The sequence below is a fragment of the Zeus faber genome (assembly GCF_960531495.2).
Source record: "Zeus faber genome assembly, chromosome: 8".
Taxonomy (NCBI): Eukaryota; Metazoa; Chordata; class Actinopteri; order Zeiformes; family Zeidae; genus Zeus; species Zeus faber.
In genome coordinates this window covers 9,211,218-9,234,991 of record NC_137195.1, presented here as the reverse complement: position 1 = coordinate 9,234,991, position 23,774 = coordinate 9,211,218, and the positions used below count along the sequence as shown (strand labels likewise).

The window sequence follows — 23,774 nt, the reverse complement described above, 5'->3', positions numbered from 1 at the left end:
TAAGTGTACGATCTGAATCGACTTACTATTACTATTACTATTACTAACTATCTGAACCAGGAGTTCTCCACTCCTGGTTGGGTGAACTGGGTGAAAAGTTTTGTAATCAAGCCAGTTTTGTGGATTAGGCCTCGAGAATGATCCTCCTCCGGAACCCATTGTACGGTTTATTGTATTACCAAGGGGCAGATTCTCTGGACCCTCACCGCCCTCCCCGCCACCTGCCGCCAAGGTGTCCATCCCTCGAATCCCCCCGCCGTCGTTTGATTCCGAGGCCCGTCTTGACCTGCGGCTCGCCGACTCGTGTTTAATCAAAGCAAGCGCCGCAACGGCTCCCGCCGCCTGTCGGATCAAAGCCCCGGGTAAATCCCCCCCCCCGTTCACACTCAAGACGGACAGGGGATCCCGACGCATCCAGGATCGAAAAGAGAGAGAGAGAGAGGGAGAGAGAGGGAGAGAGAGAGTGGGAGGGAGGAAGGCACGAGGAGAAAGAGCGAACGGCTCCTGCTCATGGCAGATAAAAACCCCCTTGGCTGAGTTCTGAGTTCGGGGTTCCAAGGTTTGACGTATTCGCGGCCATCTGGTTCTGTCCTACAGCTTTTTATTATTATTTTTTTTTATTGTCTGTTATGACCGAACCCAAAAACTTTACTGCTTTACATAATGTAGTGCAGAGCTTATTCAAGCTGCTCTAAATAGCTGCAGCTGATAACCGTATTGATTGAGCAAATGGTTGGGAGTTGTTGTTATGGGCAGGTGCTGTAGAAGAAGAAGAAGTCTTTATTCATCACGCAACACACCACACTACAACACATGCTTGCACACACACACACATGCACATGCTTTGATGGTGGCCGGTGAAATGGATTCTCTGCTCTGACCCATCCTGGGTTGTCCTTCCTCCGGGGGCACAGCCAGGAGCAGTGGGCAGCATACGTGGACGCGCCCGGGGACCAGGTGATAAATGTCCATTGCTGGTCAGACAATGATGGGTGCATGTTTTTGGTGGGGGTCCTTACTGACGTTAGGTGGAGGAAACCCCATGTGAGCACGGGGAGAACATGCAAACTCCACACAGAAAGGCTCCTATTTGGGAGATAACCCGCCGGAGCAGGGTGCCAACAGCGCCCCAGGCTCCGGCGGTATATGTATATGTATGTATGTATATGTCCTGTTCACCTCACATCCGTAGTTCATCCAAGTTGGGCTTTGCCGCTGCCACCGTCGAGGAGTTCTTGGGGTCAGGGGTCACGCCTGATTGTGCTGTCTTACACCCCCCCCCCCCCCCGCCCCCCCCATACTTCCTGCTGCCAATGTGCGTCTGTACTCAGAGAGGATGCTGGGAGATAAATTTAGACCTCCAGCTCCCTCTCCATCTGCCGTTGCTGAGAGTAGGCTGGTTTCCATGGGAACCCGGGCCGGGCTACTGCCAGTAAGACTGGGGGGGGGTGTAAGACAGCAGATTTCTTAAAAAAAAGAAAACACTTAGGGTTTACCTCCTCCTAGGGTGCAAGGTAATTTAATGCTCAGCCCATATTTGCATCCATCATTAGCAGCTGCAGGAAGAGGGATGGGTGCTGATGAGGAAATCAACAGAAACTCTGCTTACGCTACTCTCCGGTGCACTTTAATGAACTTTAAAGTTCTCCGCCGCTGCACAGTGCACTTCCTGCACGGTGCCAATTAATGAGCGGGAATCAAACTAACGGGTGCTAAAGTGCAACTAGCAGATTTGGAATGGACACAGTAGAAAGAGTGTGTGTGTGTGTGTGTGTGTGTGTGTGTGTGTGTGTGTGTGTGTGTGTGTGTGTGTGTGTGTGTGTGTGTGTGTGTGTGTGTGTGTGTGTGTGTGTGTGTAATCTCTTGGATAGCCAAGCCAGTTGGCGCTGACTAGACAGGAAACCTACACGTATAAAACAGACATACGGCATTTCTCCACACACATGAATCATACAGTATCTACTCAGACACGAGTCTTCAGTCAGAAGACCGATCATAATGACGTACAATTCATTTAGTGACACCAGAGACGGGGCCAGGAGTTCCACAGACAACAGCAATCACAAACATTATACTGTATGTTGGCTAAATAATATTTGGGAAGTTCCTCCTAGGATTCTTGCTTTTTGCGTCATATCCGACAGTTTCGGTTCAGTCAGTCGACCCCAGAACATCTGCATCTCTGACTACCTATAAACTATGAATAGAAACACAGCGGAGATTAGCGCTGCCCCGCCCTCACACTACCTTCGATGAAGTCACCAAACCACGCAACCCGGGCCAGAGGCGCTCACGACGTCAGATATGTGCGATTACAGTACCTGTGAGCAGATGTTTGCGCCTGTTTCCACCTGAAGAGCCTCAGGTGATGTGGTGATGTAGAGGAAACTCACCTTTGGAAAGAGCAAGTGGGACACGGTGAGCGGAGTCACTCCGCCTGTCATGGGGAAGCCCTGAAGGACGGGTTCAGACGGATCCGGAAATTTGTCTGAATCCATGGTACTTGAGTGACTTATTATTCTGAAATGTGATCGTAAGTCATACCGTTGCGACATCCTCCACTTCTTTCATCCAGCGTGAGGAAAGAATATTTAGGTATCGTTGGCACGATGTGCATGAGTGAAAATTCTAATTCTGTTTGAGTCCCGTCCGCTCCATCAACTCGAAAGCATTAAAATACAAAGATTTTCAGTGATACCATGTGTAGTTTACCTGGAATTAATGAGCTGCTTCATGGCTGCTTCGAAAGCTATGTGGACACACGTCTCCATAGAGTTGTGTTTTCCAAACCAGACTTTTTTTTTTTTTTTTACATTTCTTGGAAAACTCTGATACTAATACTTTTGGTGTATAGAAAATTCAGAGTAATTTTGCACATGGTCATATAATTCAGTCTTTGTTGGTTCACTCATATGAAACATGCATTCCTGCATTGGAAGTCCAGTTCGAGCTCCTAATAGTATAATAAAATAGAGAGTCAAGCCCTGTTTCGCAGATTAGGTGAATAACTACTTGCACCTGCTTTGGATGATGAGTGGAAATTCTCTCTCAGTTGTTTAGAATATTTGAGGCCGAGAAACGGCTTTTGGCCAAGTCCTTTTTGGGACTGGAGAGCCAGATGCAAACAAGATAGCATTTGATACTATCACATTTGAACGACTTGCTTTTCGCTCAGGTGAGAATGTTATTCAAACCACATCAGCTTTAAAACAATTTTACAAACACTTTACGACAGAAAAAATCCCTGTTTTTTTGGGGGGGGGTTTTTGCCCTTAAGGGCTTCCATACTGTGAATTATTGGTAGGATATGTCAGAATAGATTGTGTGTGTGTGTGTGTGTGTGTGTGTGTGTGTGTGTGTGTGTGTGTGTGTGTGTGTGTGTGTGTGTGTGTGTGTGTGTGTGTGTGTGTGTGTGTGTGTGTGTGTGTGTGTGTGTGTGCACGTTTCCCAGCACATGTGTTGGCCCGTACCAGACTCTGGTGTTGCTTCCTCTCGTCTTTCCTGGCCTTGCCAGGAAAGACGAGAGACGCTGGGTCTCCCAGCCCGGAGCTGGCAGTCTAGACCTCCATGAATAATGTAGGCCGTGCGTTCCCCGACCTTAAAATCTTCTCGTCGCTCTGTTTAAGAGCGGCATCAACAGCCCCGGCAGAGAGCATTTAGCGTGTACAGCGACGGCCAACTCCATGTGGTCCCATATCAACCGCGGCGAGCGCGGGGAGATCCCTCCTTCTAACTCCCTGTCTCTCTCTCTCTCTCTCGCTCTCTCTCTGGACTCTGCCCGTTTCCCTCCCTCATTCTGTCACTGCCTACGTCAAAACCTCCGCTGGACAAAATCAAACATCACAATGTTTGATGTTGGTGATTTGACGATATTCTGGGGATGACTTTTGGCGCTTTCATAAGATATTCCGCACACGAGGACTGTTTAGTAATGTGGATATTACGACCAAGAAGGAAGAGGAGTTGTTTGGAATGGAGTCTATGAAGCTCAGAAAATGGCCTTAATTTAAAAAGAAAACATTTGACTTCACCATAAATAGACAGCACTGTGGCTCAGTGGTTTAGCACTGTGTGGAGTCTGCATGTTGTGCTCTTCCGGGTGCTCCGGTTTCCTCCCACCATCAAGATACATACAGTATATGTATAGGGGTTAATACTCCTGTCAGTGACCATGAGCAAGACACTGGCAGACAAGCTGCTCATAGGTATAGGATGGGTCAAATGCAGAGGATTCATTTTGTTGTACTCGTATAATGACAATAAAAGATATTCTATCCCAAACGATATCTAGTCTCTTATCTCGATATTATATTAATATATTGTCCAGCCCTATTTTTCGTTCCTCTTTCAATCTTTGCCCCTTTCTCTTTCTTTCGCTCTTTACCTTTCTCACCTGTCCGCTTGCTGCCTTTGCTGTACTTATCCCAAAATCCCTTTTTCTCTTCCTCCCTCCCTCACACTCTCTTCTCCTCCTCCTCCTCCTCCTCCTCCTCCTCCTCACACAGTTCTTCCATTGCATTGTCACTTTCAATTGACGCACAACCCTTTTGTGAGTTCCGCTTCCTCCTGATCCAGCTGATCTGGTTGCCAAGGCCGCCGCTTCACCCCCGCAGCCCAGCAACTCGGGGCAGAAAGAGGAGCCAACAAGCCGGGACGGGGTTGAAATAAGTAAAAAAAATAAAAATAAAAAATCTGCCTTTCCCGTCCATTCGCGAGGCAGACGAAGAGGGACGAGTTAATTCTAACGGCGTTGATTTGGTTTGTTATTCTGTGTAATTGCCCAGTGTTGGTGGTAAACGGCTGCTGTAATCAAAGCCCCGGTCCGCTCGGAGACATTCACAAAGTCGATCAGCGTGTGGCAGATGTGGGGGAACAAAGAAACGGAGCCGAGAATCTGTCACGGCGTTGCCAAGAGGAGGAAGGGTGCCTCTTCCATTTTCCACTGAAATGTGGCTTTAATGAAGGCTGACTGTGCTGTGTTTTCCTTTTTTTTTTTTTTTTTTTTTTTAAGACATATGGGGAGAGAAAAAGCGCTGCTCATTAAAAAAAAAAAAAAGACTGTCACTACCGGCTTGCCACGGCTGTCACCTCGACTGCTAATGCCTGTTTATTCAGCCACTGGAACATAAATTCATTCTCTCATACCCTCTGTTTTTGCTCTTCCACCCCCCTCCCCCCGTCTGAAACGGCGTCTTGATCCTGAATCACTCGATTTTCCCCCTTATTGAATATCCATATGCTGCGTGCCTCCCCGTGCCAAATATCAACCAAATATCTGGATGAATATCTGGCACTGGGAGTTTCACACCGAACTGGAGCTCTCCCCTCCAAGCACTCCTCTCCAAAACCCCCGACAGAGGTGTGTGTGTGTGTGTGTGTGTGTGTGTGTGTGTGTGTGTGTGTGTGTGTGTGTGTGTGTGTGTGTGTGTGTGTGTGTGTGTGTGTGTGTGTGTGTGTGTGTGTGTGTGTGTGTGTGTGTGAGGGATGATGAGGGCAAGGAGCAGGGACGTCTCTGATGATAAGTGGTGCTGTGGCTGCTCTAGCTGGCCTGTGTTATCAATGGCTGCTCACTGACACTCAGTGAAAATATTACTATTGGCCCTGTGTGCTTCCAGGATTTTGTTTGGATTGGCCGCAATAGGAGAATCCCGTATCCAGAGCTGAGGCTAAAGGATTTTGTCTGAAGTGCGGAGTGGTATGATACATACATCTTCATAAAGGTTGTGATCCCTTCATATCATCCTCCGATAGCCTGTCATGATGAGATAAACATGGCCCTTCACAGGCCTTGCTTCCTGGTAGGGTGTGATTGGAAATTATTACAGTTCAGTATGTCTTGTGAGGGAGGGCTTCCCCGGTCATGCCTGCACAGTAGACTTTGTATTGAGCGCTTGGCCCTCATAAACGCTGCGTCCAAGTGGCTGTATATAACAGTGCATAGTATGGGTCACAGGCTGGAGGCCAGTTGCTGTCAAGTCCTTTTATTCACTAGCTGACTGCCCCCTGCGTTTATCCCTTTCAGCTTGAGTGTCAAATCAGATAAGTACACTAAATATACTTTACTTCCAAAACTTACCTGACTACGTTAATCACTGTTAGTGTCCCCTCCCTGAATATTGTGCATGAGCCATGAACTGACCCGTCGTGGGGTCACAGAACAGTTAACCTGCATTAGAATCCTGTATTAATAGTTTTTATATCTTGTGTTTAACGCAAATCTTATTGACTCTTAATTCTTTTTCGGTATGCATTTTGGTATGCAAGTGTTAAAATAAGACAACATCTAGACATAACTATGCAGAATAGGCCTACAGCAGGTGTACTTTGAGTTCCATGAGTTACGATGAATTGCATTGCACCGTGATAGCCGTGTTCTTTTTCACGGCACAGAATTTGACAGGGGGCTCGTTACAGATGAGGCCAGGACAGATGAGAGCAATAACATGTTGCTGATGCAATTACCTCGCGAATGTCATTACAACACTCACCCCACTCAACATTAAGCCAGGAAATTTAACCCTATTTGTCAGCGTATGATATGTGGGGGCAATTTTTTGTATAGAGTTTCTTGATAGAAAACTAATGACTTTGCCCTTACTTCTCCGCCATCCTCAACCAACTATTTTTCATGAAAGGTTTGTTCTGCTATTTGGTCACACTTCTTGGTTATTCATTTCCCCAAGAGAGAATTTTACAAAGTGTCCAGTATCACTACTGCCATGGCGGGATTCAGAACATCTGTTCATTTCTACAACACTTTAAATCATCATTAATTTTGAATTTGATGTATTTTTCCTGTTTGTGCAAAGATGATGATAATAATTGCTTCCCCTCCTCCTATTACTTCTTCAGCTTACAATAATAATCATATAACATTCTATTCAATCAGAGGTAATTGAAAGATACCATAGCATCCTTCTTAAACTACTATTATTACTACTACTACTGCTACTGCTACTGCTACTACTGCTCCTACTAATAATAATAATAATCATAATCCTAATAATTATTATGATTATAATTATAATAAACAATGTTAAATAATTAAATTACATGTGGGATGGAAAAGAGGGTGGCATAGATGTCATTTTTCTGCTAGTCTCTCAGAACTTTCCTTTTTTCTGCTTCTTTGTTTCTACAGATGCAGCTTGGAGCTGAATGTTAATCTGAGTTGGAAACCACCTTACACAGCAGAAGGAATCTTGGGAGAGCTGTTAGAATGGCTCAGACTGAAAAGGAGCATAACCATACAAGAAAACAAAATGGTCCATGTTTACTGGCATCCATTCCTCTCCAGAGCAGCTTTTAATGATGCCTTTGGTACTCTTGAATTACTTTTGGCCCACATCAAAAAGTCTGAATTTATGATTAATGACTCACTCTGCCAATGTATACCTGTCCCTGACCACTCTGTGGCCATGTGGCTAACTCCATGAGGCTCTCAGAGCCCTTCCTTTTGTGTCCCTGAGGTCATCTCCCCACTCTATGGAGGCTGAGTCCAGCCGTCCGGCCGATGGGGAGCGCTCAGAAAGGCAAGAGCAGCAGCCTGTTCCTACTGAGCCCCCATTGGGGCCCCATCCAGCTCAACAGCCTGCCAACCCTCGGCCTGTGCACAGAGCCCTGGGCCGCCTCCAAAACCGACAACCCCAACGAAGCAATCTGTTGCTCAGGCTACAGCAGCAGCAGGCTATAGCATGGCATCAGTCAGATTCCCCAGGTCCCTCAGGAGGCAGCTTCTTGTCAACGACAGCTTCCTCCACTCTACCCCTTCCCTCCACCTCCTCCACAAGAGCCGAACAAGGCCAGGGGGTCCAACCACAACAAAGTCAGGATGCCTCAGAAGGGGCGGGTCCATCGAGGCGAGGGGAGAAGAAACCCCAAAAACCAGGCAAGTATGTGTGCACATATTGTGGACGTCCATGTGCCAAGCCCAGTGTACTTCAGAAACACATTCGCTCCCACACAGGAGAAAGACCCTACCCGTGTGCACCCTGTGGCTTCTCCTTCAAGACCAAGAGTAACCTTTACAAACACCGTAAATCCCATGCCCACCGCATCAAGGCAGGCCTAGCCTCCAGCCGCGATGAACCAAGTTTGAGTGGACCGGAGACTGGTGGCCTTGGGGAGGACGCAGGGGAACCAACAGAAGGGGAGAGCACAGACTCTGAAGAGGAAACAGGCCAGCACAGGCATTCCTCCTCTAAAGAGATGCTTACCCAACAGAGGAAAGGCGCTAAGGAATTGCCAGGGATCTCAGAGGAAGGCCAGAGGCCTGAGGACTCCCAAGCTGTCAAACAGAGGCTGGCAATGAGGCTAAGTGAGAGGAAACGTGGCCCCATGGCTTCTCCAGATGACCCTCCCTCCTCCCTCTCCACTTCCTCCTCTTCGCTGGGCCCTGGCAGTAAAGGCAGCACAGAGTCTGGCTACTTCTCTGGATCAGGCAGCACTGAGCTGTCGCAAGTTAGCCCTCCCAGTGCAAGTGCCAAAACCTACGCAGAAATTATCCTGGGAAAATATGGGAGACTGGGGGGGCAGCAGCGCAACCCCCATCAGCAGCAAGCCCATTCATCACTCACCTCATCCTCTGGACAAGAGGATAAAAGTCTGCCTTTCACTGTTCCCAAAACCCAAGTAATTGATCATATTACAAAACTCATCACTATCAATGAGGCAGTGGTAGATACAAGTGAGATTGATAGTGTCAAGCCCCGACGCTCTTCTTTGTCAAGAAAAAGCAGTATGGAGTCACCCAAAGTCGCTACTTCTAAAGATCCCTATGCTTTTGAACCTAAAGGGGAGGTTTCTGGCCTTAGCAGTGTAAGTCACCTTCACGCTTCTAAAGATCCAGCAGCTAATCAGGAACTGTCCACTGTACCTCTGCTTAGAAGTCACTCTATGCCCTCATCTGCCAGCCAGGGGGAACCATCAACCACGAGTATCATGTGTCCCAGAGGCGTACGTCTCAGCCACTCCTTTGATGAACAGCAGGCCGTGGTAGCAGAAATGAGGGTAGGCCATGCCCAGCGTATGCTGAGGCGCCAGCCTGCCATAGAGGTTCCCCTGGGAGCTGAGCTTATCACAGAGGAGACAGATCCCACCTCCTCAACAAGAGGGACTGACCCTGCTGGGCAGCTGCAACAACAGCAACAGAAGCCAAGCCTGCATGACCGTGATGCATGCATGACCAAGTGCCAACAGCGAGAGGGCTACACAGCTCACAGGGGCATATGTCCAGGACAGCAAACACTGGGGACAGAGGACGAGGATGCAAGTGGATCATGCAGAGAGGATCGCCCGCAGATAATGCACTACAAGTTCAGAGCACTGGCCATGGCAGTGAGGAAGAGGAGGAAAGAGGAGAGCCTGGAGGAGGATCCTCCTAGCCCCGGGCCAACCACCATGCCTGGCAGTTCGTCAGCTGACACTCCAGTGCCGAGCAGACCTGAGCACCGACAGGCCATCTCAGGTGTGTCAACCTATCCCTTTAGTAGAAAGAGATCATGATCCTAACAGATCTTCCTCTTTGTCCCTATCGTAATTGAAAGTTTTTTGCGATGGCGTTGTCTTGGGAAATAGTTGAAGCATTTAAATTATTTAATCAACTTTGCACACATAGGATTGAGGTATGCTTAGTTTAGGGGACTGATCTTTAAATAGAGTAGACACAGCCTGTCCATAGAAAACCTATTACACCAGTTGAAACCAGTTTTAGTTGTAACTGACTGTTCTTGCTGTACCATTTTATGGCCACATCCACACTTTCTTTGATACAATTTTGAAACAGCATCATGGGAGCTGCTTTCAGCACATTCGATTCTGCTGTTTTTTAAGCCATTTTTTACATTCCATTTAGTGTTAAAGAAGCTTCCTGTTATGAGCTGTTCAGGTTCCACTGTTGAAAGAACCCCAATAGGCAACCGCACATGCTTTACTCACCTAAACTTGATATAAATTCACTGGGCCAACGGACAGCCTAAACAGCTATGTGAAACTATTTCTATATATATTAAATATTCAAATACAATGAAAACATACTTCAATTATATTAAAAAGCAGTAATGAAAAAGAAAATCTCTCAAAATCAGTTTTTTTGTCATATACATATACAAATCTGTTCAAGTCACTGCGATAACTGAAAAAAAGTTTAGTTAAAAAAGTTATTTACACAATTGTTGCATAAGCGTAAACCTCTTGGCCTGTTTTAAAACAAAACTATAACTATCTGTAACTATAATAATCACACGCAGTTCAAGAAAATCACCAGGACCAGTTATCGTAATGAAGGCTGTTTTGCGATAATATAAACATATGACGGTGTAATAACTGTCACTGCTTTTTATCAAGATATGAAGTTATATTGATAACCCTCCCACTCCTAATCTTAAATTATAAACGGCTTCCGTGTTAATGCAAATCATGAAAAATAAATACAGAAACAGATAAGACAACTATACAAGATATTGAAACCTCAGGTTAAAATGCAGTTGGATGTCGCAATGTATAATGTGAGCGGAATCAGCATCAAAACCACATCACAATTCTAAGTTTATTGATTTTGTTTTTGTTATCTTGAAGGTGTTTCCTCCCAGTCTGAGCCAACTCAGCAGCAGCAGCAGCAGCAGCAGCAGCAGCAGCAGCAGGATAGAAAAGGTGTGTCCGTTATTCAGCACACCAGCTCGTTTGAGAAGCAAGAGTGTGTCTCCATGGAGGGCCAGGAACCGGACCACAGAAAGAGGCAGCCAACGCAGCAACCAGAGCCAAAACCATCACCTTCCTCATCCCGGCTCATCCGCCAACCCAATATCCAAGTGCCAGAGATCCTTGTTACTGTGGAGCCTGATGCTGACATGCCATCTGTCTCACCACCAGTGACAGCATCCTTGTCCAAGGTAGGTTATGGTCTGTTTGGTTCTGTATGTTTAGGCAATGTCTGTTGATAGTTTCATGGAAAGAATTCATTTTATTGCTTCAACTGCCTACTTGTTAATGTCACCGTTGTTTCCCATTTTGTACAACCAGAATTTAGAATTTACAGTTTATTTATTTTCCCAGGAGCCAGAGAAAGTTGAAGAGTTCCAGTGGCCTCAGCGCAGCCAGACTCTGGCCCAGCTTCCTGCAGAGAAGTTGCCGCCAAAGAAGAAGAGATTGCGTCTGGCAGAGATGGCCCAGTCATCTGGAGAATCCAGCTTTGAGACTGCATCCCTGCCTCGCAGCCCCAGTCAGGAGAGCAACATCTCCCACACTTCAAGCCTCTCTGCCTCTTGTGAGGACACAGGAAGGTCTGAGCCTGCTGTCTGGGTCTCAAGCAGTTCCCAGATGCTTATGGTGCCTTCCACTTCACACCAATATTACCAAACCCACAGGGAGATGAGGCGCTCAGCTTCCGAACAGACCCCAGCCAGCCCCACGCACACTGACCAGGTCTCAGAGAACAGGAGCAAGTCCTTTGACTATGGATCCCTGTCCACTCAGCAGTCTACATCAGCTTGGAGAGAAAGGAGGAAGTGCCTCCTAGTGAAACATGCCACTTTAGGGGAACCAGATCAGGAGGAAGGGTCTGCCATTGCTCAGTTTCCCAGAGCAGAGAGTCCAAAGCCTGGACCATCTCACTCTAGCCATCCTGTTCGCTATTCTGCCGAGGTCAGCTCTCAGATCAGCTTAGAATCCGTAGGAAAGACCCTGCAGCTATTCCAGCCCCAAACCCTCCCTCAGGATCCACTCCCATTGCAGCCCAGGGGGCAGGAAATGTTCCAGCCCCCTGGGCCGCTAGACCAGTTGCTCCCAGGGACCACAGCCATCCCAGAGGTCCTGTCCACTCAAATAATCCATAGAGGCTTTTTACAATCACGCACAGCCCCTTCTCCTATTCAGGTCCACCCGACACAGATCCACATGGCTGAGCGCTTGGGTATACCGCTCCATCAGCTTCCTACTCTGCTTCCTCTTCAGTTGTCTTCCAGGCCAAGAGTCAGTCAAGATGTGTACCTGCCTGTTCCCCCGGTACTCACTTTAGAGGCCCCGACTCCTGCCCCAAGAGAGATGAGATCCTCCACCTCCACCACACCACCTGGCCTTGCTAATCAGTCTCTGGTTCCCATTTCCTACCATCATTCACGGCCAGTCATTGCTACTTGTCTAGCACAGCTGACGCCAGTTGTGTCCCTTGTAGTTCCAGTGCGCCTCCAGACCCACATTTCCACCTACGCCAGTGCTATGTATACAACCCTGTCTCAGATCCTGGCCTCTGCCCAATCGCAGGAGCCCATTTGTTGCACAGCTATGGTCATCATGGGCCAGCTGGAGCAGGAGAAGCTGCGGCGCTCCTACTTGAAGGTCCCCACCCCAGACTTTAAGAGCGCCCTGTCCCTGTCAATGCCCGTGGAGCTGGCCTCTGGATCGGAATCTGGGGAAAGCTACGGTCCACTAGGGGCTGGAGGAAGCAAACGCATGCTCTCTCCTGCTGCTAGTCTGGAGCTCAGCACAGAAGCACAGCGTCACCAAAAAAGGGTAAAGGAAGAAAAGGAGGCAGAGGGAAAAAAAGGAGAGGAGGAGGAGGAAGATGTAGAACACAAGGTGGGAGACGAAGAGTTAAGACAGGAAGAAGTTAAAGCCACCAGCAGTAGCCTGGAAGAAGGAGCCAAAGAGCCAAAGAGGGTAGAGGTAGTAACGGTGAAGGTAGAGGGGGAGGAAGAGTCGGTACCAAGGACACAAAACAAAGCCGAGGTAGAGGAAACAAAGGAGGAAAAGGCAAAAAAGGACGAGGGGCCAGTGGTGGAAGAGGGATGGGGAACCGGCGATTCTCGGCTGCAGAGCCCGGGAAGACCCAGTGCCCCTTCCTTCCCGAGCCTCCACACGGGCACCTCCGTCAACTGGTGCTACCTGAACTACACCAAGCCCAACCCATCTGTCCATAGGGATCCCCGGACTTCGGTCTATTCCACCTGGAGTGTCAGCGCTCACAACCCCAACCTGCCCGGCCTTAGCACCAAGGTGTCGCTGTCCCTGCTGTGCTCCAAACAGAAGTACAGCTCAGAGACGTACACCATGGCCATGGCCCCGACACCAGCCAAAGGCAAGCTGCCTCTTTCTAGTAGCAGGACACCACGTGTCTCAGAGGTAAATATACCAGCAATATTTACCATTTCAGCAGCATGATATTCCCTCACCTTCTCTGCCATCATTTTTCTGCTGACTTTTATATCGCAATTTTGTATCTGGCTCCTAAAATGCGATAGAATCCAGAAATTAGCCTGCGCAGCACTTTATTTTTTTATTTTTTCATCTCCAGAGTTGGTGAATTTTCCTGTGTCTGTTTTGAGTGTAGGTACATGCTACCCCATCCAGCACCCCTGTCGAAGTGAAGGATCTGCCAAAGCAGGAGAAGGAGGAGAAGAGGGAAAAGAAAAAAGGACGGAGAGAAGAGGAAGGACCCTCTACCTCAAAACAGAACGAGCCCCCTCGCGTCCGGATCTTTGAAGGCGGGTAAGACCAGATCGGGAACGTTATCTACATTTTTATTTTAATTTGTATTTATGTTATTGTAAATAATTTATTTATTTTTTGGGGAGTGTGGTGTACTGGTTGCAAATAACGTGTTTATCATTCACCACTCGCTCAAACAATGACTTAAGGGAGAAAACTTATAACGGTGAAATATCGCTGAAAAGAGTGCACCGAGAAATAACAGATGGGAAGCAATGAAGCCCTCGGAGACTTCATTTGTACCTGCAGCCAAGCCTCTTCCTCTCACTGCTGGCAAATCTTGCCTGTTTTTCACTGGTAGTTGAAGTTTGATTCAGACAGATAGTGTGTGTGTGTGTGTGTGTGTGTGTGTGTGTGTGTGTGTGTGTGTGTGTGTGTGTGTGTGTGTGTGTGTGTGTGTGTGCGTTGGTATAGGTGCCCTTTCTACTCACTGTCTGGGAGTGAATATCTTTTTTTTTTTTCTGATTCTGCGGATCTCGCCGGTTCTCTCGATTTAGAGCAGAGTCCAAAGCTGTCTGACCCCGGCAGCGGCTTCAGTCAAATTTGTTTGGAGTGAAGGAGGAGACTGAGATACAGGAAGAACAGCGATGGATGGGGATAAAATAGACTGATCAGGATCAGAATCGCAGTCAGCTTATTCCACCATGCAGGTACATTTATGGAATTTGTCATGGTGAGGTTAAGACAGTTAACATAAAAAAAAAAAAAAAAAAAAGCTTAACAGTCATAAAAATCATAATATAATTCCATAAAAAGTGAAATTTAAATTCAAATTCAAATTAAAATGGTTAAATATATATTAATAAAAAAAATCCCAATAAAATTATTACAAATATACAATATGTGGGCATATAGGGTATCAATTATAAATATGTGATTGAGGGATTGAAAGATGAACTCAAAGATAATAATAGATAAATAAAATAAGATGGAGCAATGTGGAGGTAATTTCTCACTTAGAAGCAACGGGTTTCACTTCTGATGATGGGGGGGTGTTTTCTGTTAAATATTTTAGAATAATATGTCGTCGTCGTCCCCGTGTGTGTGTGTGTGTGTGTGTGTGTGTGTGTGTGTGTGTGTGTGTGTGTGTGTGTGTGTGTGTGTGTGTTTACAGCCAGGGCTTGTGTTTATGTGTGGCAGCTTGATTGCAACAAAGTTGTCTGCTTGACAGTAGATAAGGCGTTAATTACCAGCGTCTATCACTGGCACCATGCGCCTCAGACAGTCTGCACACACACACTAGCACAGGTCTGTGCCGCGGCAGTAATACCCTGCAGCTCCCCTTCTCCCTTTCCCTCTCCCTCTCTCTCTCTCCCCACCCTCTTTCCTTTCTCTCTCTCCCTCACACGTCTCGCTCTCTCTGCTCACACTCCCTGTTTCTCGCCCTCTCCGGCACTGCCGGAGTCAAACTAACCTGAGTGCACCGTTCTCCCGTTCCTCTCCTCTCTGATATCTTTTAACTTCCTCTGCTTCCTCTCTCTCTCTCTCTCTCTCTCTCTCTCTCTCTCTCTCTCTCTCTCTCTCTCTCTCTCTCTCTCTCTCTCTCTCCCCCCGCATCCCTTGATGTGCTGCTGCGCCGAAGCTTTTTTAATTTAAATTTTTTTTCTTTTAACCAGACATGCACACTGCGAGGCGCTCTCTTAAATCTGGCAGGATGTTTTCCACTCAGTGTTTTCCTTTTTTCCTTTTCTTTTTTTTCCTTTTCCGTTCACACTCATTATCCCTCTCGCCCTCTCATCGACGCTCCCTCTCACAGTGCGACCGTGTGCGCCGCTCAGTTCGTCGCGAGGACCGGAAGCACACTCGCGCCCTCTCGTTTGCGTCCCGTCCATGGGCTTTCATTCCGTTCCAAATACAGACGTCTCTCTAGGTGGAGGGAAGGAAGGAAGGAGGGAAGGAAGGAGAGAAGGAGGGAAGGAAGGGCCAAGGTGTCCAAACGGCCTCAGCGTCGCTCCCGCCTCACGGCGCTCGCCTCTGCAATCAGGGAGCCCAATCCTTCTTGGCGGGCGCCGGGGTCAAAGCGTCGGCTCGCGGATCGATTTGCGTGGTCTTGAGAGCTCGGAACGCGACGGACGGAGGCAACTTCCCATGTCCTCACAGTCTGCGGAACGTCCTTAAAGGGATCAGCAGTATCCCCTCCAACACATTCCTACCCCCCCTCCTCCCCTGGGATGGAAACCACCGCCGAGTCACATGGCGTAATCTTTGGACTTTAATCTCCCGCCGCTCCGGGGGGACTCCCAGGATGATATTTTCACGGTGGCAGGGGCGGCGTTCTCTGCACCTGTCTGGCTTCTCCGTCACATGGCCGTGGTATCGGGGAGTTTATTTTTTATTTTTTTATATTCAGTTTTGTATACTTTGCACTCTGACAGCGTGATGGAACGGAGGGGTTGACGCGTGGCGTGCAGCTTCGGACGGCGAGCGGGTATTCATAGCCGGGACGGGAAATATGTGCCGGGGGAGCGGTAGCCGGCTGCCGAACAGACGCAGCAGAACGTCACTCTTGAGGCCGTTTCACAGTTGTGTAACAGCTTTGCTTTGACTCGCCGTTCCCCGGTTTTGTTATACAACGCTGAGCGTCCGCGACGTCCCCGCCGTGCGCTCATATTTATGCGCTGTGTCGCCTGCAGTTCAACGCGGGCGGCGTGAGGCAGACATGCGGGCCGACGGGGCGGTTCGTTTTGGGATGTGAAAGGCCTGTGGTTCCACTGAGTCACTACAAATAGCTTTTTGGTAAACACAGAGATTGTGCATAAACGTTTTTATAGACTTGGTTTAAATGTGTTGATTCATTTAAATGTATATATATATGTGTGTGTGTGTGTGTGTGTGTGTGTGTGTGTGTGTGTGTGTGTGTGTGTGTGTGTGTGTGTGTGTGTGTGTGTGTGTGTGTGTGTGTGTGTGTGTGTCCGGTCTATCCTGTCTATTTTGGGCTGTTCTCTGTAGCCAGGCTTCCCTTCCCTCTCTTTCGCTGTTGTTGTTGTTGGCAGGGTTGCCCACCGTAACAGATAGGCAGGCATTCTCTCGGCACTCTGCGGTGGAGTGCAAATCAACGGAGTTGCCAGGGGACTTGCTGCCACCACCTTCAATGCAATAAAGAGGACTCTGTATTGAGAATGTTAAAAAGGCCTGTGTCATTGTTGCTCGGCTGTGTGTTTAAATATATGCAGTTAAATGTAGTTTATTTTTGGTTAATGAAGTTAATTGCTAGTTTGAGTTAATTGAATCAAAATGACCCTACGCGCAGTGAAGGTGCTATGTTTGCTCGGCTCCTGTACTTAGACCGGAGTGTTTCGTCTTTTTTTTTTTATGGACGTGGGGCCCCTGGCGTACCCTGCCACAGTCTGCCTTTGTGTCCGGCCCTTATTTTCTCTCGCCCTCTTCCATCTCTGTTTCTGTGTCTCTCTCTCCATCTCCCCCGGACCAGGTATAAATCCAACGAGGAGTATGTTTATGTGCGGGGTCGCGGCAGGGGAAAGTATGTCTGTGGCGAGTGCGGCATCCGATGTAAGAAGCCGAGCATGCTGAGGAAGCACATCCGCTCGCACACAGACGTCCGTCCGTATGTCTGCAAACACTGCAATTTTGCCTTCAAAACCAAAGGTGAGTGGACACGCTTTGGGCCAGTCCAATGTGCGATGTATTTGTCTGGCCTTTTTTATTTTTATTTTATTTTTTTAAATATTTTTTTGCCTCATCACTTTTGAAGAGCATACTGTTAACAACTGCTGACGTAATCATTTACCGTTAACGCATTAAACCATAATATTAATAAACCGTTGATCATTTATTTCTCATGTTGTAATAATCCTGCCAATACATTTCCCAGTAATATAATAAAAGAAAATAAGTATATTTTCCTGTTAATGATATCATTAAATACGTAAGTGAGAAATTGTTGCATTGGCTTAATTTACCAATAATGTAATATCTAACTGAATGTGTGTGTGTGAATATATATATATATATATATATATATATATATATATATTTTTTTTTTTTTTTTTTTTATTATATCATAATAAATATAATATAATAAATGTAACCAAATCTAAATTAAATTCATAAATGTCAGCCATTTACACATTTGGTGCATGAACTATTATTCAAAATCAGCACCAACAACCAATTTTCTGTGGATATTCACCTCAGCACTGACTCAACTGATTATTATTACGTTATCAATAAGTTATAACATTATTTGTAAATTAAAATGTAAACCTGCTGTTAATGTAATACTTCTCCATTAACATAATAATTACGTAATTGTTTCGATAGCTGTTGCTCACATGATTAGGGTTATTACCGGAAGTTACCACATCTGCAGTTGTAACAGCTGACATCACTGCTGGATGTGCAGTGTGTAACCTGTTCACAACCAGCTCCACCCACATTGTTGAAGTTTGGCTCCCGTCTGCCTCGCAGGGAACCTTACTAAACACATGAAATCCAAGGCTCATGGGAAGAAGTGCCAGGCGATGGGAGTGTCCGAGTCGTCCCTGGACGAGCCGGAGAGCGAGGAAGCAGGTATTTCGGAAAGCCTCCCCGGCCGCACCCGGAAGAATCCGTCTAGGTGCACGGCTGGACGGGGTTGAGCCTCGTGAGGAGTTTGAGCTGCTCGGCGGTGACAGCTTACCCAACCCCATGTTCTATTCCGCTCGCTTTGGCCTCGCGACAGAAACGTGGGGGGAAAAAAAAAAAGTATGGGATAAATAAATAAAGGACGCGGGGCCCGGCCCATCGGGTCCCGGTGGAGCCGCTGCACCGCCCCCCCCCCTTCCAGGCGAGTTGTCCTGAACGCTCGGGTCCGAACCTCCCACGCACCGCCATCCACCCGTTCACACCGCCCCGTGTCGTGATGCCTTCCCTAACGCGTGCAGCCTCGCCCTCTCTCCTGTCATCGCAGCCGAGGTCGGGCTGTTCAGACTGACTCTCCATTCAGGTGCCGCGAGGAGAGTTTGTCAAAAGAGACAGGACGCTATTCACTCATCTGTTTTGTCGCTCCATCCTCAAGCTATTTTTGAGATTGTTTTTTATCGGGGGTCGGCGGATGACGTCTAGCTTTCCTATGCTTTGAGCTTGTTCCCAAAATGGGTTTTGTGATAATAGCGCTTTTATGAATAGGCCATCTATATGTTATGGCTGTTTGCGACAGTGAAAGAATGAGGATAAATAATTGCAGCAGTTTTTCGGTTTTGAAATATTAAATGTTTGTCCGTGCATCATGCATCAACAGGAGGGAGCGAAGAGCGACCCTACGGTTCAGAGGAGCAGGAGGAACATCGCTTCTCCGACGTGGAAGAGTCCGAGGAGGATGACGACGACTCCGATGACGACGACGAGGAAGATGAGTCCTCCTCCCATGACGACCCGCCGTCCTCATGTTCTTCCGAAACCCGTCCGTCCACGGGGCCGCGTTCCAGCTGCAGTCGGCCGTCCCAGCAGGGCACTCCTGACCCGGAGCCCATGGGCAGCAGTCCCAACCCCAGCCAGGAGCCCTCCCCCAGGAGGCTGTGGCCCGGCGGCGGCAGAGCCTCCTCCCCCGGAGGCCGCAGAGCGCTGTTCTCCCGTCGGGGTTGGAACGCCTCGCCCAGGGCCTTCTCCCCGAGAAGCGAGAGCTGCTCCCCCAGCCGTAGCCTCTCGCCTCGACTGGACCCGTCCCCCCCAGTCCGCTGCCTCTCCCCGAGGACAGAACTGCCCTCGCCCGCCCAGCACTTCTCCCCTTCCCCGGACAGAGGACTGTCCCCCGTCCGAGCCCTTTCCCCTCGCCGTCCTCTCTCGTCCAGCTGCTACCGGACAACACAAGGCCGGGCACCGTCCTCGCCGCTGGGACTGCAATGCAGGCCCCCTGCGTACCTGCCCTGGGAGAACCCTGCTCCAAAGGGTAGCAACGCCAAACTGGTAGGTTGCTTTATTGATCAACTGATGCTAAAGGAGGATTTGTGGTTGCACGTCAAAACACCGCCGGAGCTACGCAGGAGCTACTTCCGGTCGTGGCGCAGGACGTAGAGACCACCGCCCGAGCTATCGTTTGCCCTTTCCAAATCGAACTACGCGTAGGGCGACGCAGCATCGCAAGCGCTGTGTTTGGCCCGCTCGCTTTGGGCCCCGTACATTCGACTTGGTCGCAAAAATACCAAGCAATGTAAACAATATAACATATTTTACATTAGAATTAAAAATACCAAGATGGAGAACTCATGGTGGGAAATATCGCGGAACATTGGGTTGGACATCACAGAATGTGATTTACACCGTGTTCCAAATTATTATGCAAATGATATTTTTCTCTGATTTTCCTAAATAGTCGATGCAAATGAGAGTCAGTATAATTTTCAAGTCATCAACCGTGAAGGGTATAATGCGAATGTTATTGAACAAACCTCCCAATGATAACAGTATTTTTTTCAAAAATAAAAAACTCAAAATGCACTGTTCCAAATTATTATGCACAACAGAGTTTCAAAACATTTTATAGGTTGTTAAGAACTGAAAATGGTCATTTGTTGAATTTGCAGCATTAGGAGGTCATATTTACTGAAATCAAAAGCTATTTTAATCAAAAACATCTCAACAGGCCAAGTAACATGTTAACATAGGACCCCTTCTTTGATATCACCTTCACAATTCTTGCATCCAATGAACTTGTGAGTTTTTGGAGAGTTTCTGCTTGAATTTCTTTGCAGGACGTCAGAACAGCGTCCCAGAGCTGCTGTTTTGATACCAGCTGCCTCCACCCTCATAGATCTTTTGCTTGAGGATGCTTCAAAGGTTCTCAATAGGGTTGAGGTCAGGGGAGGATGGGGGCCTCACCTTGAGTTTCTCTCCTTTTATGCCCATAGCAGCCAATGACAATGGCTGCTATGGCCATTCTTTGCAGCATGAGATGGTGCATTGTCATGCATGAAGATGATTTTGCTACGGAAGGCACGGTTCTTCTTTTTGTACCACGGAAGAAAGTGCTCAGTCAGAAACTATATATACTTTGCGGAGGTCATTTTCACACCTTCAGTAATAATATATTACGTGTGTAATATAAATATTACACACGTGCTAGAGAACTGGGATGAGTAGCACAGCGCAATTGGGGTAAAACAATAAGTGCAATGATTGTAATAAGATGTGCAATAGTAATAATAGCGGGCGGCATCTGCAGTCATGCACAGAACTATCAAGAGCTCACCACCGCCGCAGACACCGCAGAGGGAATACAGGCGTAGTTAACGCTGAGCCATGTCTTGGCCATTAAACTGATACAAAACCGGTGTTTATGACGTGATCATCCCAGCAAAACAACCAAGAGCTGGACTAAGTTTTTCAGTGATTGTATTTATGATGTCCTTCCTCCCCCTGCAGGAGAAAAGTGGTACGTCAGGCGAAGGCCTCATGTCACCAGAGGCAACCCTGTTCCCCCCAGCTTTCCGACTGTCCTTTGGTGAGGCCTATCCGAGCAGCCAGGCGGCGGACCACGTCTTAAGCCATCTTCCCCTTCACTCCCAGCAGGCCAAGGTCCCCTACATGATGATCCCTATTGGAGGGATCCAAATGGTGCAGGCCAGGCATTGTTCCCACCCTACGACCACCCAGTCCTCCCCAACCTCTCCCCCCACTGACCGTCCATCACTGGCTAGGTTTGAGTGCTGGGGCGGGACCCCCAGAACCCAAGGGCTTAGAACTCCTGGGGGCCGTTGGTCAGAGAACCAGGAGGCGGGAACCAGCCAGTCGGGCCTACCCGGCGTCCGTGCAGCGTTAGATTGTTCCACAACGGAGTCGCAGACCACAGAGACCACAGGCTCAAAGCAATACGGCAGCTCGCCTAGCTCCACCCGCACGCAGGGGTCTGCTGCGGAGACCGCAGACCTTTGCACGGGAGGCGGTCGCCCGAGACCGCCTCACGGTCAAGCAGTTCCCTCGGCCTCGCACACTGTTGGACAGCTCTCAGAGGGGCAGGCGTCCCCTGGTGGCCATGACCTGCTGGCGCAAGGAGCTAAGGGAGACCCAGCCAGAACAGACCAGAGCACTTACTAGTCTCCACGTCTCGATGCTTTACGCGTCTCATTTACGCTTTATTGTTTGCTACACTTTGTTTTTTGTTTTTTATTGCTTTGTTTTTTATACAGTTTTCAATACCATTGTTAACTTAACTGTCTGTACTTTGGCAATATTCAGGTTTGTTATGAAATGCACTTTTTTTCTTTGTGAAGATGTTTCTGTAAATCTATATAAATATTCCATCTGTATCTCTATTGATATTGCTATCTTAATATCTGTTTAAATATATGTAAAAGGACTATGAATAAATTTGTAAATGACCAAAATCTTAAAGGAAAAACTAACTTCTGTTCGTCCCTTTGTCCAGTATTACTCAAACTGTAGTTACTTGTGCCTTTTCTGTCCAGGTTTGGTTATGTACAGCGCAGGTACACAAGCAGAAGGCTGTGAAACTTTATTGTTCTGTTGTGTTGACGGAGGGGATTGATATTTGGTGTTCATGTTATTTCTATTTCTAAAGGCCAATGCTTTAATGCCAGGGTTACTGGGAGTGTGGCGAGGAGGATCGAAAGGAGCAGCAATGAACCAATCAAAGAAAATGCACTGAAGTTATATATTTTTATGACAAAAGTTTTAGCTTAGAACATATCTCTGTACAGAGAAGAGTGCTCCTTATTTATTATTTGATGATGTTTGATGACATTGATAATTGCTTTAAGGTTGTTGTTTTTTTTTTTTTTATCTTTTTATTATTGGAAAAATAGAAAGACCATGCCTCTGTTCTTCAGTTCTGTTTGTGTGTCTTTTTCACAATGTTAATGTGACTTGAATTGGTGGCGGGGAGGAGAGAGGGAGCTTTTCTGGTACAGTAAGATGAAGTGCCCTGCAGATTTCACACACAGCAAATTTTCTAGTCCTTGGACGAATAAAATGTATGCTAGACTCCCTTGAGCCTGTGCCTTTTTTGTGTGAATGTGTTGTTTAAAAGCTGCTTCATATATTATAATATTATCATAATATTGATCGTATGATCATTTACAAGCATCGTTGCCTATTCATATAAATAGGAATAGTTTTAGTTTTAGAGTAGTAAGTTGGAATATATAAGTGAAAGGCCCGAGTGAAGAGACCCTGGAAGTTGTGAAAGTAAAATACTGTGTGCATTTCACAGGAAATACTCGGATTACATTTTCCTTTCACGGTAACTTAGAGGTTTTTTCCTTTAGGATAATTTTTACATTAGCTTAAGAGCTTATCTGAATTTTTGCAATGAATATACAATTTATAACAATATTAATTTTTTTTAAATCATTAATATTATAACAAATATATATAACAATATATATATTTTATGATTCTATGGTCTATACAATCACAAAATATGCATACTGTATAGTATAGAATATATATATATATATATATACTGTACATATATATATTCTCAGAACAGCTCTGAGCTACTCTCTAGCTTCTATCGCTTGGTTCCATCTTTTCACTATGACTATGCTCTTCAACAACACAACAATAAATTCTGATTGCTCCGCTCATCTATGTGGGTCAAGCGTCCTGCTCCTCTATCCTCACCTTGATTCCACCAACACCCACTTTTATTATACAAACATGCATCAGCTCCTTTCAAGAGATTTTATATTCTGTAAACATTAACAATATCATAGTGTCCATAGCACTAAACCTGGGCATAAAACCATATTTACGTACATGAAGCTGTCATCACATCTTAAAGGAGTGGTGTGTAGAATTCAGTCCTAACCCTAACCCACCGCACCCTTTCCAACAATGTAGGCAAAACTACGGTGGCCAGTGCATTGCACTGCTGCGTCACAGCAAGCAGGACCTGTTGGCACCGCACTCCGGCGGGATGGTTCCCGATAAGGGGCCTTTTGTGTGGAGTTTGCATGTTTTCCCTGTGCTCACATGGGGTTTCCTCCATGTAAGGACCCCCCACCAAAAAGATGTGGAACACCATATGACCAGACATGGACATTTGAAATTGGTCCCCGGGCATTGCTGTATGCTGCCCCCCTGGAGGAAGGGCAAGCCAGGATGGGTTAAAAGCAGAGAATAAGTTTCGCTGGCCACCATTGAAGCGTGTGTGTGTGCCTCTAATCTAAAAAGCTATTGTATTCTAGGCGTACAGCATTAGCAGGATACATAATTTATTATCCGTTTGCAGTCAAGGAGTGGATAGACACCCTGCAACCTTATGGAGGTTAGAGGGGGAGGAAGAGGAAGAGCCAGTGGTTGGTTATTCTGTTCTAGGCTGCTGTAGAAACATG

General features: G+C 47.0%; 1 protein-coding gene across 1 annotated transcript; it reads left to right on the top strand.

The window, feature by feature from the left end:
- Window positions 1-7,485: 7,485 nt before the first annotated feature.
- hivep3b (HIVEP zinc finger 3b) lies at window positions 7,486-22,296 on the top strand (the record flags this gene model as incomplete). The annotated part of the gene is made up of 8 exons (XM_080005932.1): window positions 7,486-9,466; window positions 10,576-10,889; window positions 11,053-13,116; window positions 13,325-13,482; window positions 16,913-17,088; window positions 17,911-18,012; window positions 18,722-19,386; window positions 20,842-22,296. 8 exons carry the CDS (start codon window positions 7,486-7,488, stop codon window positions 21,511-21,513), a joined length of 6,132 nt encoding a protein of 2,043 aa, XP_079862058.1. The 3' UTR covers window positions 21,514-22,296.
- Between the last annotated feature and the right edge of the window lie 1,478 nt (window positions 22,297-23,774).